General features: G+C 49.2%; 2 protein-coding genes across 2 annotated transcripts in view; one reads left to right on the top strand and one right to left on the bottom strand.

Annotated features, from left to right (window-relative positions):
* Positions 1 to 24,925, top strand: part of UPF2 (UPF2 regulator of nonsense mediated mRNA decay) — a 213,189-nt gene that overhangs the window by 114,692 nt on the left and 73,572 nt on the right. The gene's annotated exons all lie outside the window — the stretch shown is intronic.
* Positions 22,452 to 24,925, bottom strand: part of PROSER2 (proline and serine rich 2) — a 39,336-nt gene continuing 36,862 nt past the window's right edge. The window contains exon 4 of the mRNA XM_060121079.1: positions 22,452 to 23,889. Coding sequence (XP_059977062.1) covers positions 22,916 to 23,889 — 974 coding nt within the window. The 3' untranslated portion in view covers positions 22,452 to 22,915. The remainder of the gene's footprint in view (positions 23,890 to 24,925) is intronic.

The raw sequence follows: 24,925 nt of genomic DNA, 5'->3' as shown, positions 1-24,925 counted from the left end.
GGTGATGCTCCAGGGGGGCAGACAAAGCCAGAGGATAAGCTGCTGCACCTCCCTGGAACATCCATTTTATTCGACGATGAGAAAACAATTATCTATGAAAATAAACATAGGTGTGTTATAGAGTAGGAAAAATGTGCCTGGATTTTAAAGACAAAACAGAGTCTACTCTCCATATGCAGTAGTTAAATTTGTTTCCTCAAGGCTCAGAGGAGCATAGTTCCCACCTGATTACTCTAGCCATGGACTGTGGGAACATCCCGTGATGACAAGACAGCCCCTCCCGGTCATTTACCATCTTGTCGACAGGTTGGTAAGTCTTGCTCTACAAGACTTTGTACATTTAAAGAATATTTTTGAGATGAAGGTTAGACTTCGTGTAAGTGTAAAACCCATGTTACCCTTACACAGAGCTTTAAGGGCATCCACCAGATTGCCCTGTGTTTCTGAGCACGTGTTTACTTAAAGGTTTAAAAGTTTTAAGAAGTACAAACCTGACTGCACCAGGTGTAAAGCTCTGAGCAATCACAGGTGAAAACTGTTCATGAAACCTTGGAGAGCACAGGCTACAAGGACAAAATAAAAGTACAAGGAGCACGAAGGTGGACTTGAGAATATGAAAGAAAAAGGAGAAAGCTTGGAAATTGGGAAAGAGGGCCACCACCAGGAAGTCACACAGAAGAGCTGGACAGGGAGAGTTGGGGGGCTGCGTGAAGGCTCTCGGCTCTGCAGCAGCCTGAACCCTGTCCTCCTTATGCCTCTACTATCTGCCTCACATACGCCCCGCATCTCCAAAGGGGGAAAGTTCCCTAGAGTGCAGCTGTCTCAAAGTCAAAGCCACAGCAGCTGACTTTTGAGAGAATCTGCTTCTGTTTTCCAAAGTTTATATTTGCTCTCTGATGACTTTTGCTGCAATGAGATTGCTCTGAAGATTCCCAATATTATAATCAGTCAGTGGATGCTGGAGGAATGAGGTGAATCACGCTGATGGTGAGATGGGTGAATGAGGAAATAGACACGGTAGTGTTTTGTTAAGGACTGCTTCCTGGAACCCGGGCAAGGATGGACCTCGCCCTTGGGGGCGCTGGCGTCACCCTTTGGAATTCCCTCTCTTTCCTCCTGAAATCCCCTGGTGTCCCAGTGTGCCTCCGTTCAGTGCCCCTCGGCACCCGTGGGCTCCAGGACTGATGGTGATGACATTCCTCGAAGGGCTTCCCGGGCTATTGCTCCCCACCCAAACCCTTTGATTCTAGCGTGCACCAGGCACCCTTCCCACCTCCCTCTGTCCTTGGCTGCGTTCTGTCAGTCACGTGGGTCACAATTGGCCACAACACAGCATAAAGGGCAGGAAAGCCCCACAGGCCAGTAAGGCCCTCACAGGCCCATCTCTGGATTGAGAGCTTGTGTGAATTCTCTGGGGGGGCAATTGGGGATAATCATTTGTCTCCCTCCTATATGTAGAGAAGCCAGACCCAGGAAAGCAGAGTACAGAAACGAAGGAGAACGCGCTTACACAGAGAACCTTCTAGAGATGCAAGACATTCACCGTCAATGTCCCTTGCTCAGCGTGGGAACAGTTTCCTCACCTACACGCATGGGGAAGCGGAGGCCCTGAGAGGTGGAGGAATAGGAGTGGCTGGTGCTCACAAGGACCAGCCCACCGTGGCTGTCCCGTCCCATCCCATAGGCGTGGTGATCTCCGTTTTATAGATGGGAAACCCAGACAGAGAGACACCAGGTAACCGCCCCACAGGCCCAAGCTCATAAACGCTGGAGCCGGAACTGGAGTCTAGGAGTTCTGACTCCAGAGCCCGTATAGTTCACTGCCGTGCTGTACTGCCTTCCAGGCCACAGGGCTTTTAAACACAGGACTCCGAGTTGCCACGTCTCTGGCCTCTGCCAAAGGGGTCCTGAATGCCCAGTGTCTGAGGCCACATGACGCCTCCCTCGTACAGAAGGATGCTCCGAGTGGCTCAGCCAAAAAACAAAGGCAGGGATGCAGCTGCCAGGCATGTGTGCAGCTGTCCCCTCAGCCTGGCCTCCGAGGGCAGTATCCCCGCTGTCCCCAGGCATCTGCCTGGGAAACCTCTATTCAAGCTTAAGGCAGATTGTCTTTTCTAAAGATGACTGCCCTCTTTGATTTGATGTCTCAAGTAGTTTGACTTTAGGGGAAAATGCTGTAAGAATCTCCAGCCTGGTGTCACATCTGTGTTTCTGGAGCCAGCCCACCTGTGCTCTCACATCCCAGCCACGAGACCTTAGCAGCTTTTCTTGTTTCTCCTTCTGAAGGACAAGCCCGGCACTCTGGCGTCCAGCTCCGTCTGGGCCGGGTGCAGTGAGGGAAAGTCGGTCTCGTGGGGCCTGACCCCTCCAGGCACAGACAGGACGGTCTCTCATGGTCAAGGGCCGGAGCGGCGCGGGCAGCCTCCGTCAGACAGCACGTGTGTCTCCTCCTGTCTCCATGCCTGCTTCTTCCAGAGGCGCCTCCCCTGAAATAAACGTCTTTGTCTCATTGTCCTTTCGTAGGTAATATCCACCTGTCTCCCGGAGCAGGCTTTTCCTGAGGGATTCCTTCTCCCCTGAGCCCTCCCCCATGGGCTGCAGTGGGAGCTCTTCTTGCTGGGAGGACCTTGAAAATGGGCGGAAGTTTCCCCAGCCGTCTGGGTTGAGCCCTGACCATCAAGTGCACGCCTAACTCCTATTATTTTTTTCTTTTCTGCTTTCCATGTGGCAATTTCCTGGTCAGAAAAGGACTCCAGGGTGCAATGCAGGGTCAGAGTGGAAGTGGGGCTCCATGGAAAGGTGCGGGGTGGCCGCCCCGTGCTGTTCTCCCCACTGTCTCTTCCTCCAGCCCCACTCATGGAATGAGCGACCAAAGGCCCATCGCACTACCTGCTCTGTTGCAACCATCTTGTCTGTGAAACGGGGGCAAGAAACCCTTCCAGCCCCCGGGCGAGGGACCAGACTGTCTGATCTCTTGAGTTCCCTGCCATCTCTGAGACCTGCAGTTCTGTGAGACTGATTCATTAGAAACAACCTCACACTTTTACAGAAAAGTGGCAAGTACGGTATAGATATTTTTCCAGAAGCATTAGGGAATAAACTGTTGACATGATGGCCATACCCCTGAATACTTTGGTGTGTATTTTCTACACACAAGGACATTCTCCTCCACCACCACCATCAAATGAAGAAGTCAGTCTGTCCCGTTCCTACCATTCAGTCTTCCCAGTAATGTCCACTGTAGCAAAAGGTCCAGTATAGGATCCTGTTTCCCATTTAGTGGTCGCATCTCTTTGATTTCCTTGCCTGGGAGGCGTTCCTCAGTCTTTGATTGATTTACGTGATCTCAATGCTTTTGAGCATCACAGACTCAGTTGTTTATAGAATGTCCCTCAGTTTGAGTTTTCTGGTGTTGCCTCATGCTTAGATTCAGCGTCTAAATCTTGGTAGGAACGGAAGTGTGGTACCTGTTCTCATCGCTGCACGATTTTCCATTTGTTCCATCACTGATGGAACCGACCCCTGATTAAGGTCTGTCTGCCGAGCTTCTCCACTGATGTTAGTTTTCGTTTCTAATTGTTAAGTGTTTTGTGGGGAAATACTTCGAAACTATGTAACCTAACCAGTTACTCATCAAATAATTATGGTTAATAACAGGTAAATAAAACTCATTAATGTAATTAATCAGTTAACATACACGTGGACTTGTGGTTTCCTATTTCATCTGGTGGGTTATGACTCATTATTATCGTTATTTATCCTGATGCTCAAATCATCCGAGATCTGGTCCACGGGAGCCCGTTCAAGCCGACCTCTCTTTTTGGCGTGTCCCCATCGTTCTTTGAGCACTCACTTCCTCACTTTCTGGCACAAGCATATGTTCTAGGCGCATCTTGTGGTTTCCAGTCCCAAGCTCTGGAACTGGCCATTCCTCCCAGGAGCCCTGACGCTTTTTAGTGAAGAATGAATGGCGACAAAGACTCTCCTTGGTCTAACTTACATCATGCTCCTCTGAGCCCTCTGCTCTGGGCTCGACTTTGGGCTTCCCTCTTTGTGCTTGGAGAATCCAGTGTGAGCAAGAACCGTGCCAGGTCCGTTTACCTAAATAGCCCCCCTTGGTATCTAGCCACGCTCACTATGTGATCAAATTCCTCATCCCTAACCTGGTTTCCTATCACCCAGCCTGGCTTCAGCAAGAGTTGTGTTGAGCTGATGTAGCCTGAACACCCCTGACATTTCCCCTTAGTGATGTTCCGTCCTCTGACCCCCACCCTGCTCCTGGGATATAAGCTCCCACTGGTCCTCGTTGGAGGTGGAGTTGAGTCTGATCATCTCCCACTGTAGGAGTGAGTGGCTCACCTCCCATCTCTAACAAGTGTCATGAGTCATTCTTTCTTTCCCAATGGTGCCTGGGCGCCATGTGGACTCGCGGATACTGCAGTGTCCGTGGCCTGAGCTCAGGAACCTTTGTGTGTGTAAACACACGTGCATCTGCACGCAGTTACATCTGTGTTTATTCCTGCTTCTGTCAACGTCACTTGAATACCTCAAGGGCACACCAGTATCTCCAATTCCGACTTGACACCAAAAGGTTCCTTCTAGTTTTCTCAGCACCTTCTCAGATGGGGAGAGAGCTGGCTCCCACTGTCCTTAACATAGCTACCTCCTCGGTCACTCTCATTATGTGACCAGCCTCTCATCATAACACTGCTCCCCGCTGAGGCTTCCACCCCCTCTCTGACTTCCCCCAGGCTCTGAGGCCCTGCGCTGGATCACCTACCCCACAGTGGCCCTCCTCCTTGCCAGCCTTGTGCCCCCTACCCGCACAGACGCCTAGCCTTGTTCAGCCCTACCCTGTGGCTCTTGGATGACATTGTGAGGGAAGGGAGAGCCTTTGGTAGCACAGAACATTCTAGCCGGGGTGACGATTTCTGAGACTTAGAAACCAAAGATGACCCCTCACATGGACTCCCTGGGGACCGAGGCTTTCTGGCTTGGATCACCTGTGACCTCGTCTGTTCCTCTTCACAGGAAGAGTCGTTTACAGCGTTCAGGAGAGAACCTGGTCCTTTCCTCCTTCTGGGCTTCAAGCCACACGCGTGACCTTGAGAGGGGTACATTTTAATGATCGCACCACCTTCAGGTCTGGCAGGAAATTTTCCACATCTTCCCCTTGGCTATTCGTGCTTTTTGAAAGTGGGCCGGTGCCAGCAGCTTCGGGCCTGCATGGCTCAGAGCGGCCCACACACGGGGCCCCACCCAGGGTCTGTCTGCCGACTGGGCTGAGGGGGTGCCGGGTGATTGGGGGGTTCCCTCAGACCCCCCTGTGGTTTCCTCTCCTGGACTATCATTTCTCTTTCCCAGAAGAGAGACACACAATGTGCCAGTGACAGAAAGAATCCCAGAATCCCTCGCACAGATAATCGGAGACCGACAGCCCCAGAGGTCACCAGGGCAGAGGTCCGTTTACACGAGGCCAACAGAGCCGAAAACCCAGGGCCCCTCCCGGGCATGGCCGCTTTCAAAGCCTGTGCGATTAGTCATCACCATTTCGTAGTCTTTGCCTTAAAGAGGGGCCCCCAGATTGTCTAAGCTGTGGACCCCACCACCTGGCCCGCCCTGGGTCCAAGGCTACGTGCACCACGACTTCCAGCTCCTATGAGTCCCAGGGGGTGAGAAAAGACCAGCGCAGGACACTGGGCGGGAAAGCAGTCAGTGTCATGAAGAACAACCCTGCCTGGGCTCAAATCTCAGCTCTGACAGTTACCAGCTGAGGGATTCTGGAAGTTACCTAGCCGTGCTCCAGTGGCACCTGCCTCACCCCACGGGGCTGACGTGAGGATTAAATAAGTTCGTCCATATATATGAACTCTGTCTGCCTATCTATCTATCTATCTATCTATCTATCTATCTATCTGTTTATGAACTCTATCTAACCATCGCATTCATCCATCATCCATCACAACTATCTATCTATCTATCTATCTGTCTATGAACTCTGTCTGCCTGCCTATCTATCTATCTATCTGTGAACTCTGCCTGTCTATCTATCCATCCCATCCATCCATCATCTGTCACAACTATCTATCTATCTGTCTATCTATCTATCTACCTATCTACTCTATCATCTATCTACACAGAGAGGGGCACAGAGAGAGTCCCCAAACAGCACTCCAATGTATTATCCATCCATTAAGCTCTCTTTATAAAACGCTGCCGTGAAAGTCACAAGTCACATGTCCCAAAGCCTGAAGAGCCCTTGATCCTCCCCTTTTGCTTCAAGGCCAAATATTGTTCCCTAACTTCTTTGCCTTATTGAGAGAAGGTTTGAAAGACTCTTAAGGTTTCAGAGCATTTCGATTCTGGAACCATCTGTCCTGCACTGCTCACCCAGAGAGCAGTTTGGCCTCATCCTGCCACACGCAGGGCTCACTGCTGGCGTGTAGTAGGGAGTGGGGGGCAGGAGGCTGCAGCCTGGGCTCTGTGCTGCCTCCTGGCTCTGTGCTCAGGGAAGGGCCAGCCATCCCCTGTTCCACGGAGGAGAAAATGAGAGCACGGCAGGGCCTGGGAGGGGTTAGCGTTTTTGGCACTTGGGAGGGTTGCTGGCTGGGAAGCAAGTGAGGTGGACATGAACTGGCTTGTGGAAAAAAACGCAAACGCAGCCTTAGAGTCACTGCCCTGGGAATTCCAAGCTGCCTATGGGAGATCGACCATGTGGGGCATTTCACCCCTTTTGCCCCTGGTCCTGCTCACCTCTGCCTTGTTGTCAGAAACCTTGGGGTCAAACGCTTGAATTTCACCTGCATTTACCCTTCTTCTTTCTCAGCCGGCTTGGTGAGACCAAGAGTGAGTAACAGGCACGCGGGCTCGGGTTCCCCTGGGGGAGGCCAGCCTGCCCAGCCCCGGGGGCCTCAGGGCTCAGCCCCTCCCGAACAGAAACTGTCTCTGGGTGCCAGCCCCGCACCTTCTCTTGTCATCCTAGCCCCCCAGCATGTGCCCTCCACTCTCCCCACCACCATCTCCTTCCTTCCTGCTTCCTCCTCCAGTCTGGCTTCTCTGCCCACCAGCCCTTCCTTGCTGACTCCTGCTCCAAACCGAGGTTCTGAGTGCTACCAAACCAAACTTGGGTCTGATCACCCATGCGCAACAAAGCCAACCTACTGACACCGGGCTGTGGGGAAGGAGGTGCAGCGTTTATTGCAGACACCAAGCAGGGAGTCCAGGCAGCTCATGCTCAAAAGGCCCGAACTCCCTGATGGCTTTCGGGGAGCAGTTTTTGAAGACAGGGTGAGGGAGAGGGTTGCGGGTATGTGATCAACTCGTGGACGTTCTTCTGAGTTGGTGGTGAGGTTATCAGGAGTCACCATCATCAACCTTCTGGTTCTATCTGGTCTGAGGTCTGTGTGCTTGTAGGCAGCATACATTTAACTTCTTCCACCTGGTGGAGGTTTCAGTATCTGTAAAATTACTCAAAGGATAAGGCTCAGAATATTATCTATAGCCCTTGAGGAAGAACTAAAGGTCCCTGACGTTTGCTAAACTATTATTATTTTGTCTTGCTTGACTCTTTTCCTCTATTTCTGCATTTTCTCACTTCTCTGATTAAATTTATTCTTTGGAACTTGGGGAAGGCCTAGGAGGCTAAAGTTTTTCTACAAACAAGAGGAATGGTGGTGGTGGTGATGGGGGTGTCTGTCCCAGGAAGGCCCCAGAAGGTCCTGCTCAGTTACATGGGGACCAAAAGGGCTACAGGTCTTCACCTGTTATCATTTTCATCCCACATGAGACGCTTTTGAAAATAAAAGGGGATGGTTCCAGTGGGTGAGACTATGGAGTCACCCTGCCCCAGTGCCGTCACCTCATACCACCCTGACCCAACTGATGCCCTCCCCAGGCCTGCATGGTCTTCCTTCCTTTTACTCCTGGAATACCAGCAACACTTGCTTTCACTCAGCTCAGGCAGACCTCCTGTCTTCCCTGACCTGCTCCTGGTCATGGGCCACAGCCAGCTTCTCCTGGTTGACTGGACTGACTGTTAGATTTTCAGGAATTTTTTCAGGTCACCTGTCATCATCCTTTTTTTTTTTTTTTTAATTAATTAATTTATTTATTTATGGCTGTGTTGGGTCTTTGTTGCTGTGCACAGGCTTTCTCTAGTTGCAGCGAGTGGGGGCTTCTCTTCGTTGTGGTGCGCGGGCTTCTCACCGCAGTGGCTTCTCTCGTTGCGGAGCACAAGCTCTAGGTGCACGTGCTTCAATAGTTGTGGCACGTGGGCTCGGTAGTTGTGGCTCGTGGGCTCTAGAGCACAGGCTCAGTAGTTGTGGCGCACGGGCCTAGTTGCTCCACGGCATGTGGGATCTTCCCGGACCAGGGACCAAACCCGTGTCCCCTGCCAATGCAGGTGGATTCTTAACCACTGCGCCACCAGGGAAGTCCTCACCTGTCATCACCTTAAAGTGAAATGATATGAATTTACAATTAAACAAGGTAATAAATACTCTAAATTCATCAGTCCCTGATTACATTACTGTTCTCTATGCTTTTGATGGTATTTATGTCCACTTTGTTTGGTGGGAATACCACAGGCTCAGTGATTCCTTCATTTCTTCCCGACTGTGTCTTCAATGACGTCAGGGTGGTAGCTGGAGATTGTCCACGGTGGGAGTAATTACACCATCCACATTGGCCAGTGCTATACACCAGGGCTGGAATTATTGTTTTGTTGGTTGTCGGTACTTCAGAAGGTGATATAAGAAGGAAAATGTTAACAATGCAGATTAAACTTAAAAGCTTATTTTGTCCAGGGACTTCCCTGGTGGTCCAGTGGGTAAGACTCCACGCTCCCAATGCAGGGGGCCTGGGTTAGATTTCTGGTCAGGAAACTAGATCCCGCATGCATGCTGCAACTAAGAGTTTGCATGCCACAACTAAGAAGTCCGCATGCTGCAACTAAGAGTCCACATGCTGCAACTAAGAGTCCACATGCTGCAACTAAAATCCCGCATGCCAGAACGAAGATCCTGCATGCCACAACTAAGACCCTGTGCAGCCATAAATAAATAAATAATGAATAAATCAATCAATTAATTAATTAAAAAAGAAAAGCTTACTGTGTCCGTAGCCATGACATTTTTGAATAACACAGAAAACGGAGGGACTGTTTCCCAGCATTTGAGAACAGTTATCTGATTCAGCCAAGAAGTTACTCAGATCAAAAAAGGTTTCAGTTTAATAAATATAATTCATATGAAAGTGAGAAGTTGTTTACCAGATCACATATCAGATTTGAGGACCATAAATTTATTGGGGAAAGAGCTGATGGGGATGCAATTCCATTTGTCGAACCATGGTTGAATGCAAGGGCTTGGCAAAAATCAGTGGGTGCGTCCTGTGAGAACCATCTGGCTGTGTGGACTTCACAGTGTGGGGTACAGGCAGACCTCATTTTATTGTGCTTTGCAGATACTGCATTTTTTACAGAATAAAGGTTTGGGGCAACCCTGCCTCGAGCAAGTCTATCGGTGCCATTTTTCCAACAGCATTTGCTCACTTCCTGTCTCTGTGTCACATTTTGGTAATTCTTGCGGTATTTCAAGCGTTTTCATTATTATTATATCTGTTCTGGTGGCCTGCGATCAGTGATCTTTGATGTCACTATTGCAGAAGGATTACGACTCACTGAAGGCTCAGATAATGGTTAGCACTTTCTAGCAATACAGTATTTTTTAATTAAGGTATGTGCATTTTTTTAAAGACATAACACTATTGCACACTTAGTAGATTACATTATAGTGTAAACATAACTTTTATATGTGCTATATTTTTTGGAAACCGAAAATATCGTGTGACTCACTTTATTGGCACATGCGCTTTATTTTGGGGGTCTGGAACCGAACCCGCGATATCTCCGAGGTGAGCCTGTGTTGTGTATTTTAAGCATTATTTGTAAATCATGTGCTAATACATCCTTTACATCACTTAAATTTGTAACAGACACAAATATGTATATGTCAGCAAACACGGGTTTTCAGAGTTGGCCTGGAACCCTCGCCTGCACCGGCCGCCCACCCCTTGCCCAGGCTGGGCCAGGTGCCTCTTTGCTCACCCCACAGTAACCTGTGTGGGACTGTAGCACTGCATCCTTTTGTGCGTCTTGCCTTCTGAACTTCACAAGGACAGGGAAATCTCTGTAGCTCCACACTTGATGCAATGCCTGGCACATATTAGGGGCCCCTCCCGAAATGTGATGACTGAATCCATGGATTTAATGGTTGAGCAGTGAAGGCACCCTCTGTGCGCTTCCCCCTCCTCGGGAGGGGCTGCATTCCTGGCCTCCGCAGTGGGGTGCGGCCCGTGATGAGTCCAGTCGGTGATGCGGCGGAGTGATGTCAGCCACTTTCAGACACGACCCTCCAGATGTCTCTTCTTTCCCTCCCCGGGGCCCCTGGAGACCAAGTGTTCCTGACTTTGTAGCCATGTGACAAGGAGGGATGCCTGGCCCACAAAGTGACTTTGAGTAAAGAAACTTTTGTTAAGCCACTGAGATCATGGGGTTTATTTGTTACCACAGCACAGCCTAATCTATCCTGACTAATACAATGAGGAAATGGAGATGTGGGAGGTCACTCGGGCCGGGTTGAATAGCTTGTTAGTGGCAGGGCTGGGCCAAGCGCCATTTTCATTTTCACTATACATACTGTTCCCACCCCGTGCAAGGCATTTCTCCCCTCCCAAACGCTTTTTCAGAAATAGTGTGAATCTGAGGTGGGTTTTGTTCAAAGTCCTGTTTCAGAGGATGACTGGTTGGGACCCACTCACAGTGAGGCCCCCAGAGGCAGCCGCCAGCCCAACAGGCACGCCCACCAGGCCTGCTTGTTCATTAGAGGATCAGCCTGTATGGCTGGTGTCCGGGCTTCAGTCTCCATTAACTGTCATTAGCCTGGCTGATGTTTCACCCAAAGCACCTGTCCCCGGCCTGTGATTTACCACTACCCTCTGAATTATCTGGACAGATCTGGTAGTTGGATGGAGAGAGAACGAGCTTTAAAAGTGGCTTTCTCAGGGCATAGAACTTGGGCCCTGTATTGGGAAAAGCCTCATTTCTTTCGTCCTTTGTTCCCCTCTTTACTTGCACGCTGCTACCATACTCAGCACTTCTGAAACCAGATGTGGCAGGGGGTTCCCCGCCAGGCAATTCTCTGTGACGCCAGCTGGGTGTCCTGCAATTTAACTCAATTCTGACACCGTCTACCTGGAGAGGGTGTCAGATCCCACAGGGTAAGGGCTCAGTCCCATGAGGCCCCCCTCTCCTCTATAGATGCCAATCAGAAGTAGTAGGTCCCCAGGTTACCCACGACTTCTGTCTGATTTGGCTACAAACTGGAGGTTCCCATGACCTCTCCCCCCTTGGGTTAGATTATTTACTAGAACAGCTCACAGAACTCAGGGGAGCACTTCCTCTACCAGTTTATTTTATGATAAAGGATACAGATGAACAGTCTGATAAGGAGACACGGAGGGTGAGGTCTGGGAGGGTCCCGAGTGCATGAGCTTCTGTCCCCGTGGAGTTGGGGTGTGTCACCCTCCCAGTATGTGGTTGTGCTCATCTGCTTGGAAACTCACCAGCCGCCCAGTGGGATTTTGTGGAGGCTTCTCACATAGGCATGATCGATTATTAACTCCGTTTCCAGCCCCTCTCCGCTCCCTGGAATATGGGGGGTGACGGGTTGCAGGGCAGGGCTGGAAATCCCAAGCTTCTAATCATGGCTGGGTCCTTCTGGTGACCGGCCCCATCCAGGCGCCCACCCAGAGCCACCTCATTGGAACAAAGGACACTGCCATCACCCGGGAAATCCCAAGTGTTTTAGGAGCTCTGTGCCAGGAATTGGGGGCAGAAACCAATATATATATTTCTTCTTATCTCACAGCCCCTGAAGGCCAAGCGGAAGAGACAGGGCTCCCTGTTGATAGCTGGAGAGGCGTCAGCTTCCACAAACATGTATTAAGTGTGGATCGTGTGTCAGGCATCAGGCTATTTAGATAGTAGAGTGAGTGTGTATAATATAACATGTATAGTATAATAGAATATGTTTAGTATTAGTATGGTATTATTACAGCATAGCGTCCTATGTATAGTATAGATAGTGTAGTAGAATACGTGCCCTAGAGGGGAGTATTAGCATAGCAGAGCATAGTACTCTTTTGTCTTGTTCCTCCTGTGAGGGCTTGGCAATTTCCTCTTTCTTTGATTGCAAAGCGGGATTCTGGAACCATCTGGTTGAAGACGGAGCCCTGAGTGGCTGGGATGATGTGAGGGCTGAGCGCGGCGTTCCTGCCTGGTGATGACAGCGCCTTCACATTCCTCGGCCCTACCCATCCTCCTTGTTAGGCGTTCCGCCCATGCCTTGTGCTTACCTCTCTCCCAAGCACCGTCCTTGGCTTTGTGTGGTTTCTGTCTCCTCAGGAGCAGGGTGTGTGTTGTGCTTTGTTTCTGTGCGGTTGTGTCCCCAGTGCCTGGAAAGGTGCCCTGTGTTTGTTGAATGACTGCTAGACCGCAAGACCACATGGGCAGGGACTGCCTCCCCTGCTCTGAGGCCCCGCCTCACATGAGATTTCATCCCAGTCACTGTGGAGACCCACAGCCCCTCACGGTGCCCTCCCCACCTAACTGCTTTAGTCCCAACTTACCTCTGGGTCTTTGCACCGGCAGTGCCCTTGGCCTAGAACACTGCTCCCCTTGTAGTCCCGTGAGCCCTGCGTGCCCTTCAGGTCTCAGCTTGGCCACCTTCCCTGACTGCTGCCCTCTCCTCTGCCCCTGGCCCCCGGATTTCCACTTTACAATACTGCCTTCTTGCAGTTACCTTGCTTACTTGTCTGTCTCCTCCCTGGACTGCCAGCCGGGGAAGATGGTACCAGGCGTGCCCTGCTCACGGCTGTCTCCTCAGCCCCTGGGACAGCATGTAGTAGGTGCTCAGATATTCGTAGGATGAATCAATGGATGGTGATCACGACCAACATGTAACTACTTGATACACTCAAGGGAGACCCCAAAGCCACGTGGCAAGGATGCAGGAAGTGTGGCCTGGCCCCTCGTCTAGGTGAGGGTTCCTGTGGCTCATCTCCCCCGTGGCCGCCCTGGGCAGGACCAAGAGAGTGGCCCAAGTCTACTATTCTTTCTGTCTCTCTCCCTCAAACAGGTTTACCTGCTTTCTAAAATTTGAAAGTAACATATACTCACTGGAAGACTTCAGAGCTCCTCCGGTCTTTTAATGTTCAAACACCTGTTCAGTGTGAGAGCTGTTAAGTGAACACCCACCATGTGCCAGATGCCACACTAGGCACTGGGGATGGTCCCTACCCTCCATGGTATCACAGTCCAGCACCTCTTCTGCATCTCTGCTCACTCCCCCATCTGTGCACTTAGAAGACGGAGCCTGTTTTCTGTGTATTAGCCCAGGCCTCTGAATCACATGGAAGCCTTGTTCAAACCGGACTCCTGGGTCCCACCTCCAGAGTTCCTCATTCAGTAGATCTGAGGTGACTCTGCTAATTTGCCTTTCTAACATATTTCCTGGTGATGTTGATTCTGCCAGTCAGGGGACCACACTTTGAGAATCACTGCCGTAGACTATACTGCTCTTACAGTTTTTGGACGTTTTGCACACCCATTATATCATTTAGTCTTTCAAAATCTCTTACCTGAGTACCTTAAGTGCATACAGCTGGTGAGAGCTGAGGTTGAATCGTAAGCCCAGGTCTTCCTATGGCACGCTGCCCTCACTTAGAGGTACCAGGTGGCATCCGAAGATCCCCACCGCCTTAGGAGTCCTGAGAAGGTAGTGATGGGTCTGGCTGGAGGAAGCAGGGGTTGAGTTTGCAGGGGAAGGCCCCAGGAGGACATTTCTGGGAGGGAGAGAGGGTCTACCATTCCATTCTGGAAGGAGACTGACTGGGAGCAATATGGGCTGAGAGCTGCTTGAGGAAGAGCTACTGGGCCCATCCACCTAGAACATGGAGGAGGGTGGAGGTGATGCTGCAGAGGAAGAGGGGGACACCCTGGGAGGCTCCTGACCTGAGGCAGGTTTAATTGGGGCCTGGGTCATTCCACCTGCCTTGTGGAGGCTTCTCTGGAAGCTCTGGCTGGCGAGGCAGGCCACTGCCCTCCTTGGGGACTGGCTGGGAGTGTGCTGGGCAGGACGGAAAGTCCGAGGGCCCAGCCAGCCCAGCAACTCAGAAAAAGCACTTCCTCCTCGGCAGCCTTGTGGCAGCCAAGGGGCCCTGGCCACACAATCCCCCAGTATTCCCTGGAGCCTTTCACGCGCTGGGCTGGGCCGGGCACTTCCTCCTCTGGGAGGAGGCCCCGGGGGGCGGTCGGGGAGTCCAGCTCTGAGAGGAGCTCTGCGGGTAGAGGAGAGAAGACGTGGAAAAGTGTGAGCTTGCATGGGGAGTCCTCCCATGTGTATCTAAGCAGGAAGCCAGACCTGCCCAGCCCTGGAGAAGGAAAATAAACTGGAGACCTATTTTTAGAAAGTGGCAAAACCCTGTTTCTCAATAGGCAGTGGAATTCAAATCTAAAACTAGCTCCTTTACTGAAGTAACCACTGGATTGCATGTAGGAATGGGACCATAGTGAATGGCAGATTCTGAACCAGGCTGTGAGGCCAGGACCTGCTCACCCCTCCATGCTGCTGGGCTTGATCAGAGCCATTCTGGAAGCTCTATAGGAATTCCCGTTCCGCCTTTGTGGTGGTGGTTTTGATGGTGATGATGGTGATGATGATAGTGATGGTGATGATGATAGTGATGATGGTGATGATGATAGTGATGGTGATGGTGATGATGATGACAGCGATAGTGATGGTGGTGATGGTGATGATGATAGTGATGATGATGGTGATGATGATGATAGCGATAGTGATGGTGATGGTGGTGATGGTGATGATGATGATGATAGTGATGATGGTGATGATGATGATGATAGCGATAGTGATGGTGATGGTGGTGATGATGATAGTGATGGTGATGATGATAGTGATGATGATAGTGATGGTGATGGTGATGATGATAGTGATGATGGTGATGACGATAGTGATGGTGGTAGTGATGGTGATGATGATGATAGCAATAGTGATGGTGATGGTGGTGATGATGATAGTGATGGTGATGATGATAGTGATGATGATAGTGATGGTGACGGTGATGATGATAGTGATGATGGTGATGACGATAGTGATGGTGGTAGTGATGGTGATGATGATGGTGATTATGATGATGATGATAGTGATGATGGTGATGATGATAGTGATGGTGATGGTGATGATGGTGATGGTGATGATGATGATAGCGATAGTGATGGTGATGATGACGATAGTGATGATGGTGATGACGATAGTGATGGTGATGATGATGATGGTGATGATGATGATGGTGATGGTGATGACGGTGGTGTGTGGTACTTAACATATGTGGTCTCATTCACTCCTTACAACAACCCTATGAGGTAATTACGGTTCACCCCATTTTCTCCGATGAAGAAAGTGAGGCTCAGAGAGGGAGGTTAAGTCTTACAGCAATTGCAGGGCTGGGTCAGGTCAGGATAATGACAAAGCCTGCTCTATGTGAATCCGTCATGAAATCTCAGAATTAGAAGGAGTGCCGCTGAGTGCAGTTCTGGTCGCTTTCCTCTGCAGGGCACTTGCCCCATGTCTGCACACCTCCGCGGAGGTGGGCGCTCATGCTTCTGTGAACCAACCACTCTTTCCGTTTTCAGTCGGCTCCTAATGCTATGAATTCCCCGTGTTGAGTGGAAATCTCTCGTGGTGCGATCTCTGTGGCCACACAGAACTATCTACTGTGACAGACCTTAGCTTCTAGGGTCACTCTCATAGGCTCTCTAGTCCCTTCTATTTGTGGGTTTTACACACTCAGCCCTGTCAGCTGTCTCTGCCCCTTGTAAAACATGGCTGGAGTCAGTGTGGAATCTGAATGGTATACTTAGAGCAAAATATACCTTTGAAGGTGGATCTGATTTCTAGAAACAGCCAATGGTCTTTAGGAATCAAGACTCTGTGAGGTGGATGATTGAGATGAGAAAAACTTTTGGTTTAAAAGATCGAATTGAGCAATTATAAAATCTGGCCCAAACTGTCACTAAAAGGATTTATTCCTAGAAGAAATTGACAAAAAAATAAACAATAGCAACATTATTAAATGAAGTGTAGACCCTCCCAAGGCAAGGAGACGCTCAATTCTCTGAGAGCAGGCACATCCCAGTAAAATGTAGACAAAGACTTCAAGAATGCCATTTACAAGTATTGGCAGAAGTGTCATAACTTATGACACGATTGGAGAGAGACCACCAGTTCGTGCTGCAGCTGTGTCCCAACTGCAGTGTGGCTGGGAATTTACGGTGGTGAAATAGTCCAACCCCAGCGGCACCGACGCTTCCCCACTCTGAGATGGTGGCCTCTCGCGGGGGCGAGGCCAAGGCCGGTGTGGGCAGCCGCCCTGTCCAGAGCCCTGTGGAGCCAGGTCCTGGACTTTCCCTGAAGCCTGGTTGCCTTTTCAGTAACAAGCATGACTTCAAAGGACTGCCAGGGAGCAGATGGGCAGTTTCGCCAGTGAACTCACTCAGCCGTGTGCGTGGGAGTCTTGCGCCTGGGGGTGTTGGAAACCACCCCTGGCAATTCTGGGCTCCAGAACCAAGTCCCGAGGGAGGGAGAAGGAGGAGGGATGCAGCCAAAGGACCTGCTTTGAACTTGATCCCCCAGGGCAGAGGTCACACGTGGTGATTCAAGGCACCCCTGCCCGGCTGGCAGGGAGGCCGGGAGGCCCAGGGACGCTACCTGCCTTACTTTCCTCTTTCCATCCTGCGCAGTCCACTGGCATGCTCTTTCCGCCAAGCCTGACTTCCAAACAACACAGGCTTTACCTATCTCTCCTCTCATCCCCAGAGACAAGCCCCGGCCCTATGGGCTGAAACGTAACGAGAGTACAAATCAGGATGAGCATCGTGGAGGACGGTGTTTGGGAGAAGGGAAGGTGGGGGCTGGGCGTGTGGACGGCGTTGGCCGGCTCAGCTTGGGTGGCTTCACAGAAGGTGCGGGAAGCAGGGGGTTTGCCGCCCGCACAACTAGGGCGGCCCCCGTGGCCCCCACAAGGCCCTTGTGAAGGGGAGAGGGGCCCGTGGTCACGAGGACTAAGTGATGATATTTAGCACCTCCCGCAGTGTCTGTCACATTCAGTACCACTTGGGACACCTCCTAAGCTTCACAAAAAAAGAAAACGAGTTTCAGGTAACTTGTGCATTTATAAGCGCTTTCATTCAGTTCATTTGGCTATTAAGATGGCACTGACAAAACAAAGAGCTTTACAGAGTTTCACAAACACATGGACCGTGAGCTGGGAAGAGCAGGGTCACGTGTGGCCCGAGCTCTGGGTTTGGAAACCAAGCCCAGGGAAGGTGAGGCACCTCGGCTGCTACCACGTTACCTGCGTGGACAGTCCTCTCTGCACCTTCCTGCTGTTTGAACTTGTCTTCACAAGACAGAGGTTATTTCTCCCAAATTCAAAATGCTTAGACACTGAATAAATGGTCCAGGAAACGGTTGCACAGTAGAACTAGTTAGAAGCCGAAGAGACCCTTGTAGCACAGCCATCACGGCGACTTGTCAGGGATGTGGTTCCATAAGGAATTATGTAATATCTTTAAAGGCCACAGAGGCCCGAAAGCATCTTTAGTAACAAGGGCAAGCCTCTTAGGCATGTCCCAATACTCAAAGGGAGTCTAGCCGCACAAAAGCGTCAGAGTATGCCAAGGGCAGAAGCCAGCCAGCCACTGAGAAACCCTCGGGCACACACATGCTCAGAGCTGCCAGCTCCCTGGACACACGGAGTCCCTGTTGACTCAGCCCCACCTCTTAAAGGCATTTCCAGAACTTAGGTTACTACTGCCCTTGGCAGCTCTGCTTCACGCACAAATACTCGGAGGTTGAAGTTTATGAAATGTGACCTGTTTATCAATGACTGAGTTCCATTAACCTCAGCTTCCAAATGTCAATTCTTACCTCTGGCCCTGGTCGGGCCATCGCAGTGGCCACCTTTACTGGGGGCGGGCAGTGGGGCAGACGTGGGGGGGGGCATCACAGAATCCTGAGCCTAAGCCACCAAGCTAGGGGCTCCCACACCCAGAACGTAAACCCGGGAGCTCCTCAAAACGAGGGTGGGTTTACAAAACGTTCCCTGAACTTCAGAAGTCCTGCTCAGCTGGGAAAAGAGCTGGCCTCGAGGATCCTGAAGAAGCAGTGAGAATCAGCAACCTACCCTGAACTCAACCAGGAGACAGGGCGGCTTCCTAGACCCTAGTGTGCCCCCCAAAGCAGGACGGCTGGTGGGGGCCTATGGCAGACAGATCCGGGGGGTTGCCACGGAATCAGGAGGCAGAGGGCATCCCGGGATCGCAGGATTCCCTGGGCACCCCCCGCTCCTTAGGGCGACTTATGGTTCTCCCCACCCAGGTCAGAGAATACTGGGTTTGTCTGGCGTTCAGGCTCTGCAGGTTGTTTCTGGAAACCACCGCGTTACCCCTCTCTTACCTTGTTGTTGAATAGGACGCTCACGCAGCTTAGAGGATAAGATGCGAGGCTGAAGTACATCATTAAGAGCCAGGTTTGTACCTGGTGGGGCAGCCTCACTGGGCTCCGGGGGTCATCCGTGTGCCCACTAGGACAATAAGCAGGAGGGAGAGGGAGCCTGCTGGTGACGGCAGTGACTGGCGTTTCTGAAGTCTTACGAATTTGGAATGTGTAGGAAAGAGTTATATTATATTTTTTTGAGTCAAGAGACATTTTAGAAGGACTGCAACCATCACTCACAAAGGTTTTTATGCTGAAAAGAGCGGGATGGGAGATGCCCTTTGGCCATCATCCTGTCGCCCAGCCTTTTCTCATGCAAACAGGTGGATTTGTTCCCCAACAGCGTTTTTTTTCTTCTAGAGAAGAGGGTGCTTCTGGCCGGGGAGGGCCAGCAGGCGCCGGAGAGGACGTGGTCAGCAAGCAGGCACGGGGCGCTCCCTGGCAGGGTCCAGGCAGGGCTCCGACTTTCCCAGGCCTCGGCAGCTGACAGCCCTGCCTTCTCTTTTCTCAGATATTGAAAGCAGGGCCTTTCCAGCGAGTAGATTAGGAAAGGATATGGGAACTTGTTCCCCATACTTTGAAGCAGGGAAAAAGAGCCTTGTTGTGAAGAGAAGAAACAAAACCTGTTTGGTGACTTGTCATTTCAATGAAAACACAAACCTCTCACAGGTGAGCATTCCCCACGCGCCTCCCCTTCCTCCTGGATCACAGGTCGGGGAGTGGGGGGGAAGAAAACACTGAAAAACTACCTGTGCTCCTTCAGAGGACGTGTTGACTTGGTGACAAACATTTCAGAAAAAGTTTCTTGATAAGAGTAAATTGTTTTCATATTTATCTTGTTTTTCTCTCTTCATTCCTCTTGAATAAACAGAAAGAACTGATTTCTTAGATCATCTGCATAAAAAACATAACCATCAAATCCCCTGAAAGGTCAAATTCCTCACAGCCAGAGCTGTGGGAATTCAGTAAAAAAAGAATACCATTCTTTGTATTTTTCTTTTCCATTATGGTTTATTACAGGATATTGAATATAGTTCCCTGTGCTGTACAGTAGGATCTTGGTGTTTATCCATTCCTTATATACTAGTTTGCATCTGCTAATTGCAAACTCCCAATCCATCCCTCCCCTACCCCACCTCCCCCTGGGCAACCACAAATCTGTTCTCTGTGAGTCTGTTTCTATTTCATAGATGAATTCATTTGTTTCATATTTCAGATTCCACATATAAGTGATATCATATGGTATATGTCTTTGTCTGACTTACTTCACTTAGTATCATAATCTCTAAGTCCATCCATGTTGCTGCAAATGGCATTATTTCAGAGAATACAGTTCTGATTTTTCTTTTTTTTTTTTTTTTTTTTACAAATAAAAAGGTCAATCAATCCTCAGGGTTCCATAAGGCCTGACTTATCAACTCCATGAAGCTCTTCGCGAAAACTTGTTTCAAATGGGGAGCCCACACTGGGAGCTACCCATCAGGAACTCTGAGTAAAGAATCCTGTATTGTTGAAGTCAGGGGGTGGGGGGAAGAGAGCAAGAATGCAGCTCTGGGGGAGCCCTCTGCGTCTTGAGAGACTCTTGAGAGACTCAGAGATGCTGGAGGGACACCCGCACGTCTGCCTTTTCTCCCCCACAAGCCTTATAAGAGGAGAATGACCCTGGGGAGAGAAAAGCAAAGATCAACATTTCTACCAATTTTGTGAAGATAAGCACGCATGCTAGCCAAATAGAGTAGGAGGAGGGCACTGGACCAGACTGTTACCCTGGTAACTGCAGGGCATTACCCTTTGCAGATGAGACTGTGGTTTGGCCATTTGAACATACCTGCCTAAAAGCAGAGGAGAATTTTTTTTCCTGATTTTAAGTATTAAGGTAAAGAGTTTCATCTTTATCTTAATGGAGACTAAAATGGACTGGTTTACAAGTATCACTTGAAAAAAAAAAACAAACTGAGCACTTAGGATTCATCTTTCCTTTTCGTTACAAGTTTGCTTTGAAATATGGTCCTTAAGATTCCCTTGAAGATGACCCTTTAAGAACGTCCTATCACAGAGTTATTGCAAGGAAACAAATGCCCCTCAGAAAATGAATTTTTTTTGTTAAGGTGATACATACAAAAATAGGTTAGTTCATTAGCAGCTATAATTTGAACCTTGTACAAAATATATGGCTTTAATTACTAGGGTTTTGGGCACAAGAAATGGCCAGAGTAACAGTCAGTATAATTATGAATAAGTAGGTAGAAAAGATTATGAATAAACAGAAGGAAAGGATATAACCATTTAAAAGAAAATACCTGAGAGTAAGTATAAAATGCAAAAACAAAGTTGCTTATACTTAAGATAGATCTCTAAATTTATTTTTCAAAAATGCCATTATGAGAACAAATATACTAACATATAGTCAAGTTCACCTTAATCACAATGAAGTCATAGGATAAGAAAAAAAGAAAGAATCCTCAAATACAAGGGATATTTAAAATGTTAGCCATATCAAGATCCTCTATTTTTAAACACTGTGTAACATGGCATCTCGCTATATAAAAAGGAAATAACAGGGCCCAAGAATCCTTTAAACAAATCCAACATAAACAGGAGTAAAATAAAGACTATTTTTAAGAACCTGTAAAATCAAAGCACCCATTTAAATGAAGACCATCAAGAATCTATGAGATTATTTCAGGAGGACAAGGCCTGGGCGAGACACTAAATACTGTCGTTCTAAGGAAAACATTACAATCATTTTATGTAACTTACAAGGCAAATTAATACTATGAAAAACGTCCTTCACAGCTCATTTAGGAGTTTGAGTTTAAATAATACTCAACAGGAAAGAAACAGATTCTGTGACAGTGGCTGAGACATACAACAAAAGGGTGTGACTTTCAAGTGTGGTCCTTCCGGGTCTATTTTAAGAGGTTTTAGACTCCAGCCTGAAATAGTTTTGATAATAATGCTTGTGGCTACAACTCAGCATGTAAGACATTGTCTGGGACAAAACCAGTTCTTTTCATGCTGTGTAACTTAGTTTGCTGTTTTTTCCCTTTTAAATTAATCCTGAGATCTTGCTCACAGAACATGGGGGATGTTAAGAATCTTTTGTTTCCTTCTGTTTACCAGCCACCTTGGAACATGCAAAACTAAAATTAGGTGATAAATTAAAATTAGGTGATAAATGACATCTTTAAAAGCATACTTCACTAACAAAGGAACTCTCTTGCTTAGTTGGAAGCTTATTTGGACTATTTAATTGGGAACAGAACACGTTGAGGAAAAAGTACTTTGGTTCAAGGACAAGTTATGGAGATGTGTCCTTAAAAGACTTCCTTATTAGGAAGTAACAATTTTTATGTCATTATCTCAATACTGAGATGGCTTGTGTATCAAAAGAATAGGAAGTGCTTGCATCCTGTAGTTATGTAATAGGGTTTTAAGAAGTTTATATATATATGTAATAATGAATATGTGTGTGCACATCATCTATATCTGTATATAACATATATGTACCTATAAACACATATTATGTACATGTATATACACAGTACACGCTCGTATATATATCTCCCAGTAACACAGACTCTGTAGTCTGATGAGACTTACTTTCTTAAAACTACCACCTTTTCCAAACTCAGCCTTTCCATTCCACTCCCATAACTCAACGTTACAGTAAATCATACTCTAAAGGCTTCAATTTTCAATTAAAAAAAATCTGGGCAAACCAAATTAGACGAAGAAACAAAGGCATATTTAGGCTAACATACTGTCTTTCACCTTTCAAAAACAAACAAAAAACCAAAACAGTATTTTAAGACACTATGAAAATTGAACAAGCACGTCTTTATTTTCTTGGAAAGGAGGGGATGGTCCCTTTCTTAGAGATACGAGTATGAGAGATCTAAACTGGCTTTCGTGTCATGCACTTCGGATAAAAGTTTAGATTAGAGACTCAATAACAGAAAATTCAAACCCAATCCCCCTCCTCCTAGATCCAAAAAACATATGGCATTTACAAATCATTGAAACCTGTAGGTGTTCAAGGTTATTCTCCGAGCTCTTGGAAACGGGAAGATGTGGTGCGGGATGCTCTCGTTCGGAAGGATGTCCCAGCTCGGATGCGGGCCAGAGCGGGGTAGACAGTCGGCTGACTCCCGGGCCCCCATCGCTGGTCCTCCACGGGGTTCCGCAGTCCGGGCTTTGGTCTGTGCTGTGCGCATGCGCACATCCACGTTCGGCCACACGTACCTGGTCACCCTAACTCCCCCAGCGCCGCCCACTTTCCGTCACAAGTTCTCCTTCAGGAGGCCGAGCTTCCGCAGGGCCTCCCGACGGGCCTCCTCCGTGGAGCCCCGGCCCGAGAACTGGACAGTGATGCCCTGGGGTCTGAACCCCACAGCCCGGGGGAGCGAGCCCGACCGCTTCCTGGCGTCCTGGCCGCAGTCCGGCTGCCGGGGTGCAAGTTTGCTGGGGAGAGCCGGGTCCGGACGGAAGGTGACCGTCTTCCCTGTAGAGACAAAGGGCCCGGGATGGCTCTTGAGGATGTCGTGGAGGCTCTGGAAGCCGTTGGCCATCGGTAAGGGCTGTTCCGTCTGCACGCCTCTGGACTGCTGGCCGCCGTGCGCCCCTGCCCGCGCGGGAACAGCCTCCCGGGCCGGGGCCGGCTGGCTCTGTTCCGGGGAGATGCTTCTCCTCTGCTCGGTGGGCTCGCTCCTCTGGGCCCGGTCCTCCGTCTCCCCCACGGAGAGGAAGGAGACCCCATTGATGTTGGCCAGGACCTGGGCTTTGCGCTCCTGCACGTTGACCGCGGCCTTGGAGATGGTCTTATTGAAGTCCTTCCCCGCGCTGTTGGTCACGCTGATGTTGCTCGGGAAGCGATGGATCTTGGGCGCCGGCTGTGCGGCGTGTCTGTGCCACAGCGAGTGGTCTCCGTGTCGAGGGGCCACGGAAGTCAGCGTCCTCCATCCTGCAGGCCTGCCCTCTTTGGACGGGGATGTGGGCGAGAGCCCTTCGTTCCCTGCCAGCTTCTCAGACATCTTCTGGGCGAGGACGAGCGGAGTGGGGACCGAGCGGGCCAGTTTGGGGTGCTCTGCTGGAGTAGGAGGGGGCTCTCTCCCGGGGTGGGCCGGGGCTGCTGCGGGGACAGGGCTGGGAGGCGGCAGGGGCAGGGCCTCGGGACCTGGGGCGTCTGGAGGGGGAGACTTCTCAGCATCCTCTTTCCTGAGGACAGCAGTGTCTTCCTTTCCAACAGCACCAGCCCCTGAAAAGTAGCAAGGATCCTCATAAGCTACCACCATATGCAGAAATAAATGCATCACGTTTCCTTTTCACTGAATTTACAAAGGTCTCAAAGGGATTCAATACCAATTTCAACGGTACCTCTTGTAAGCTAAACTCCCTCTACCCTATTCCCTGGACTAGCGAAAGAGAACATAGTATATGATTCTCATAATCACCTGACGAGAAAGAATGAATTAGCAGTGGTGAAAGATGTGCAAGCCAGAAACAGTCAGTACCTGGGAAGCATATGATGAATGCAAGTTTCTAAGGAGCCATCACCCTGAGACATGTAACAGGAGGAAACAACAGCTTACCTTATGGGGGATTTTACAGAGGGGAAATGGAGGCTGGGAAGTTTGTGGTACCCACCAACCCCTCCCTCAGGTCTCTCTAGATGAAGGATAATTGGATGTTTCACTTTCCTCTAGAAACAGAAATGTTTCCTGACAGCCTCCAGTACAGTTTAATACACCAGCCTATGATTCTTTACTATATCCTAACATACGTGATCACAGATCACCTAACACTTTTCTGCACGAGTATTTATACACCCATGTCTGCTGCAAAATTGGGAGCTATGTATTATATTTATCTTTATATCCTCAGAATCTCACACGATGCCTGCCACAGAGTGGGCACTTAAAGTTGTTATGAAAACATCATGTTAGAGAACTGATGGGCAAGTGGCTTACTTTCAAAGAAATGTTTTCCTTGGCACAATTATATGATGTGACATTTTTAAGGGATCAGTGGTTCAAATTAATTTTAGAAACTAAACTTCAAAGAAGAAGTGATAAAAAGGGGAAGTTCATATTAAGTCTGTTCTTTGAAGAGATGGCTGCAAACTCAGCCCCATATTTGGAACATATAACCAATAGTACATGAAATTCTGTGTAATACACAGCCTTGTTTACAAAAAATAAAGGGGCGGGGATATATTTCTAGAGGCTTGTGACAAATGGAAGTATTTTGTAGTCAACAGAGCAAAGATATTTTCCATCCTATTTTTCCCTCAT

The sequence above is a fragment of the Lagenorhynchus albirostris genome, chromosome 1 (assembly GCF_949774975.1).
Source record: "Lagenorhynchus albirostris chromosome 1, mLagAlb1.1, whole genome shotgun sequence".
In the NCBI taxonomy this organism is placed as follows: domain Eukaryota; kingdom Metazoa; phylum Chordata; class Mammalia; order Artiodactyla; family Delphinidae; genus Lagenorhynchus; species Lagenorhynchus albirostris.
The sequence above is the reverse complement of the archived record's forward strand: the minus strand, read 5'-3'. Positions and strand labels throughout refer to the sequence as shown.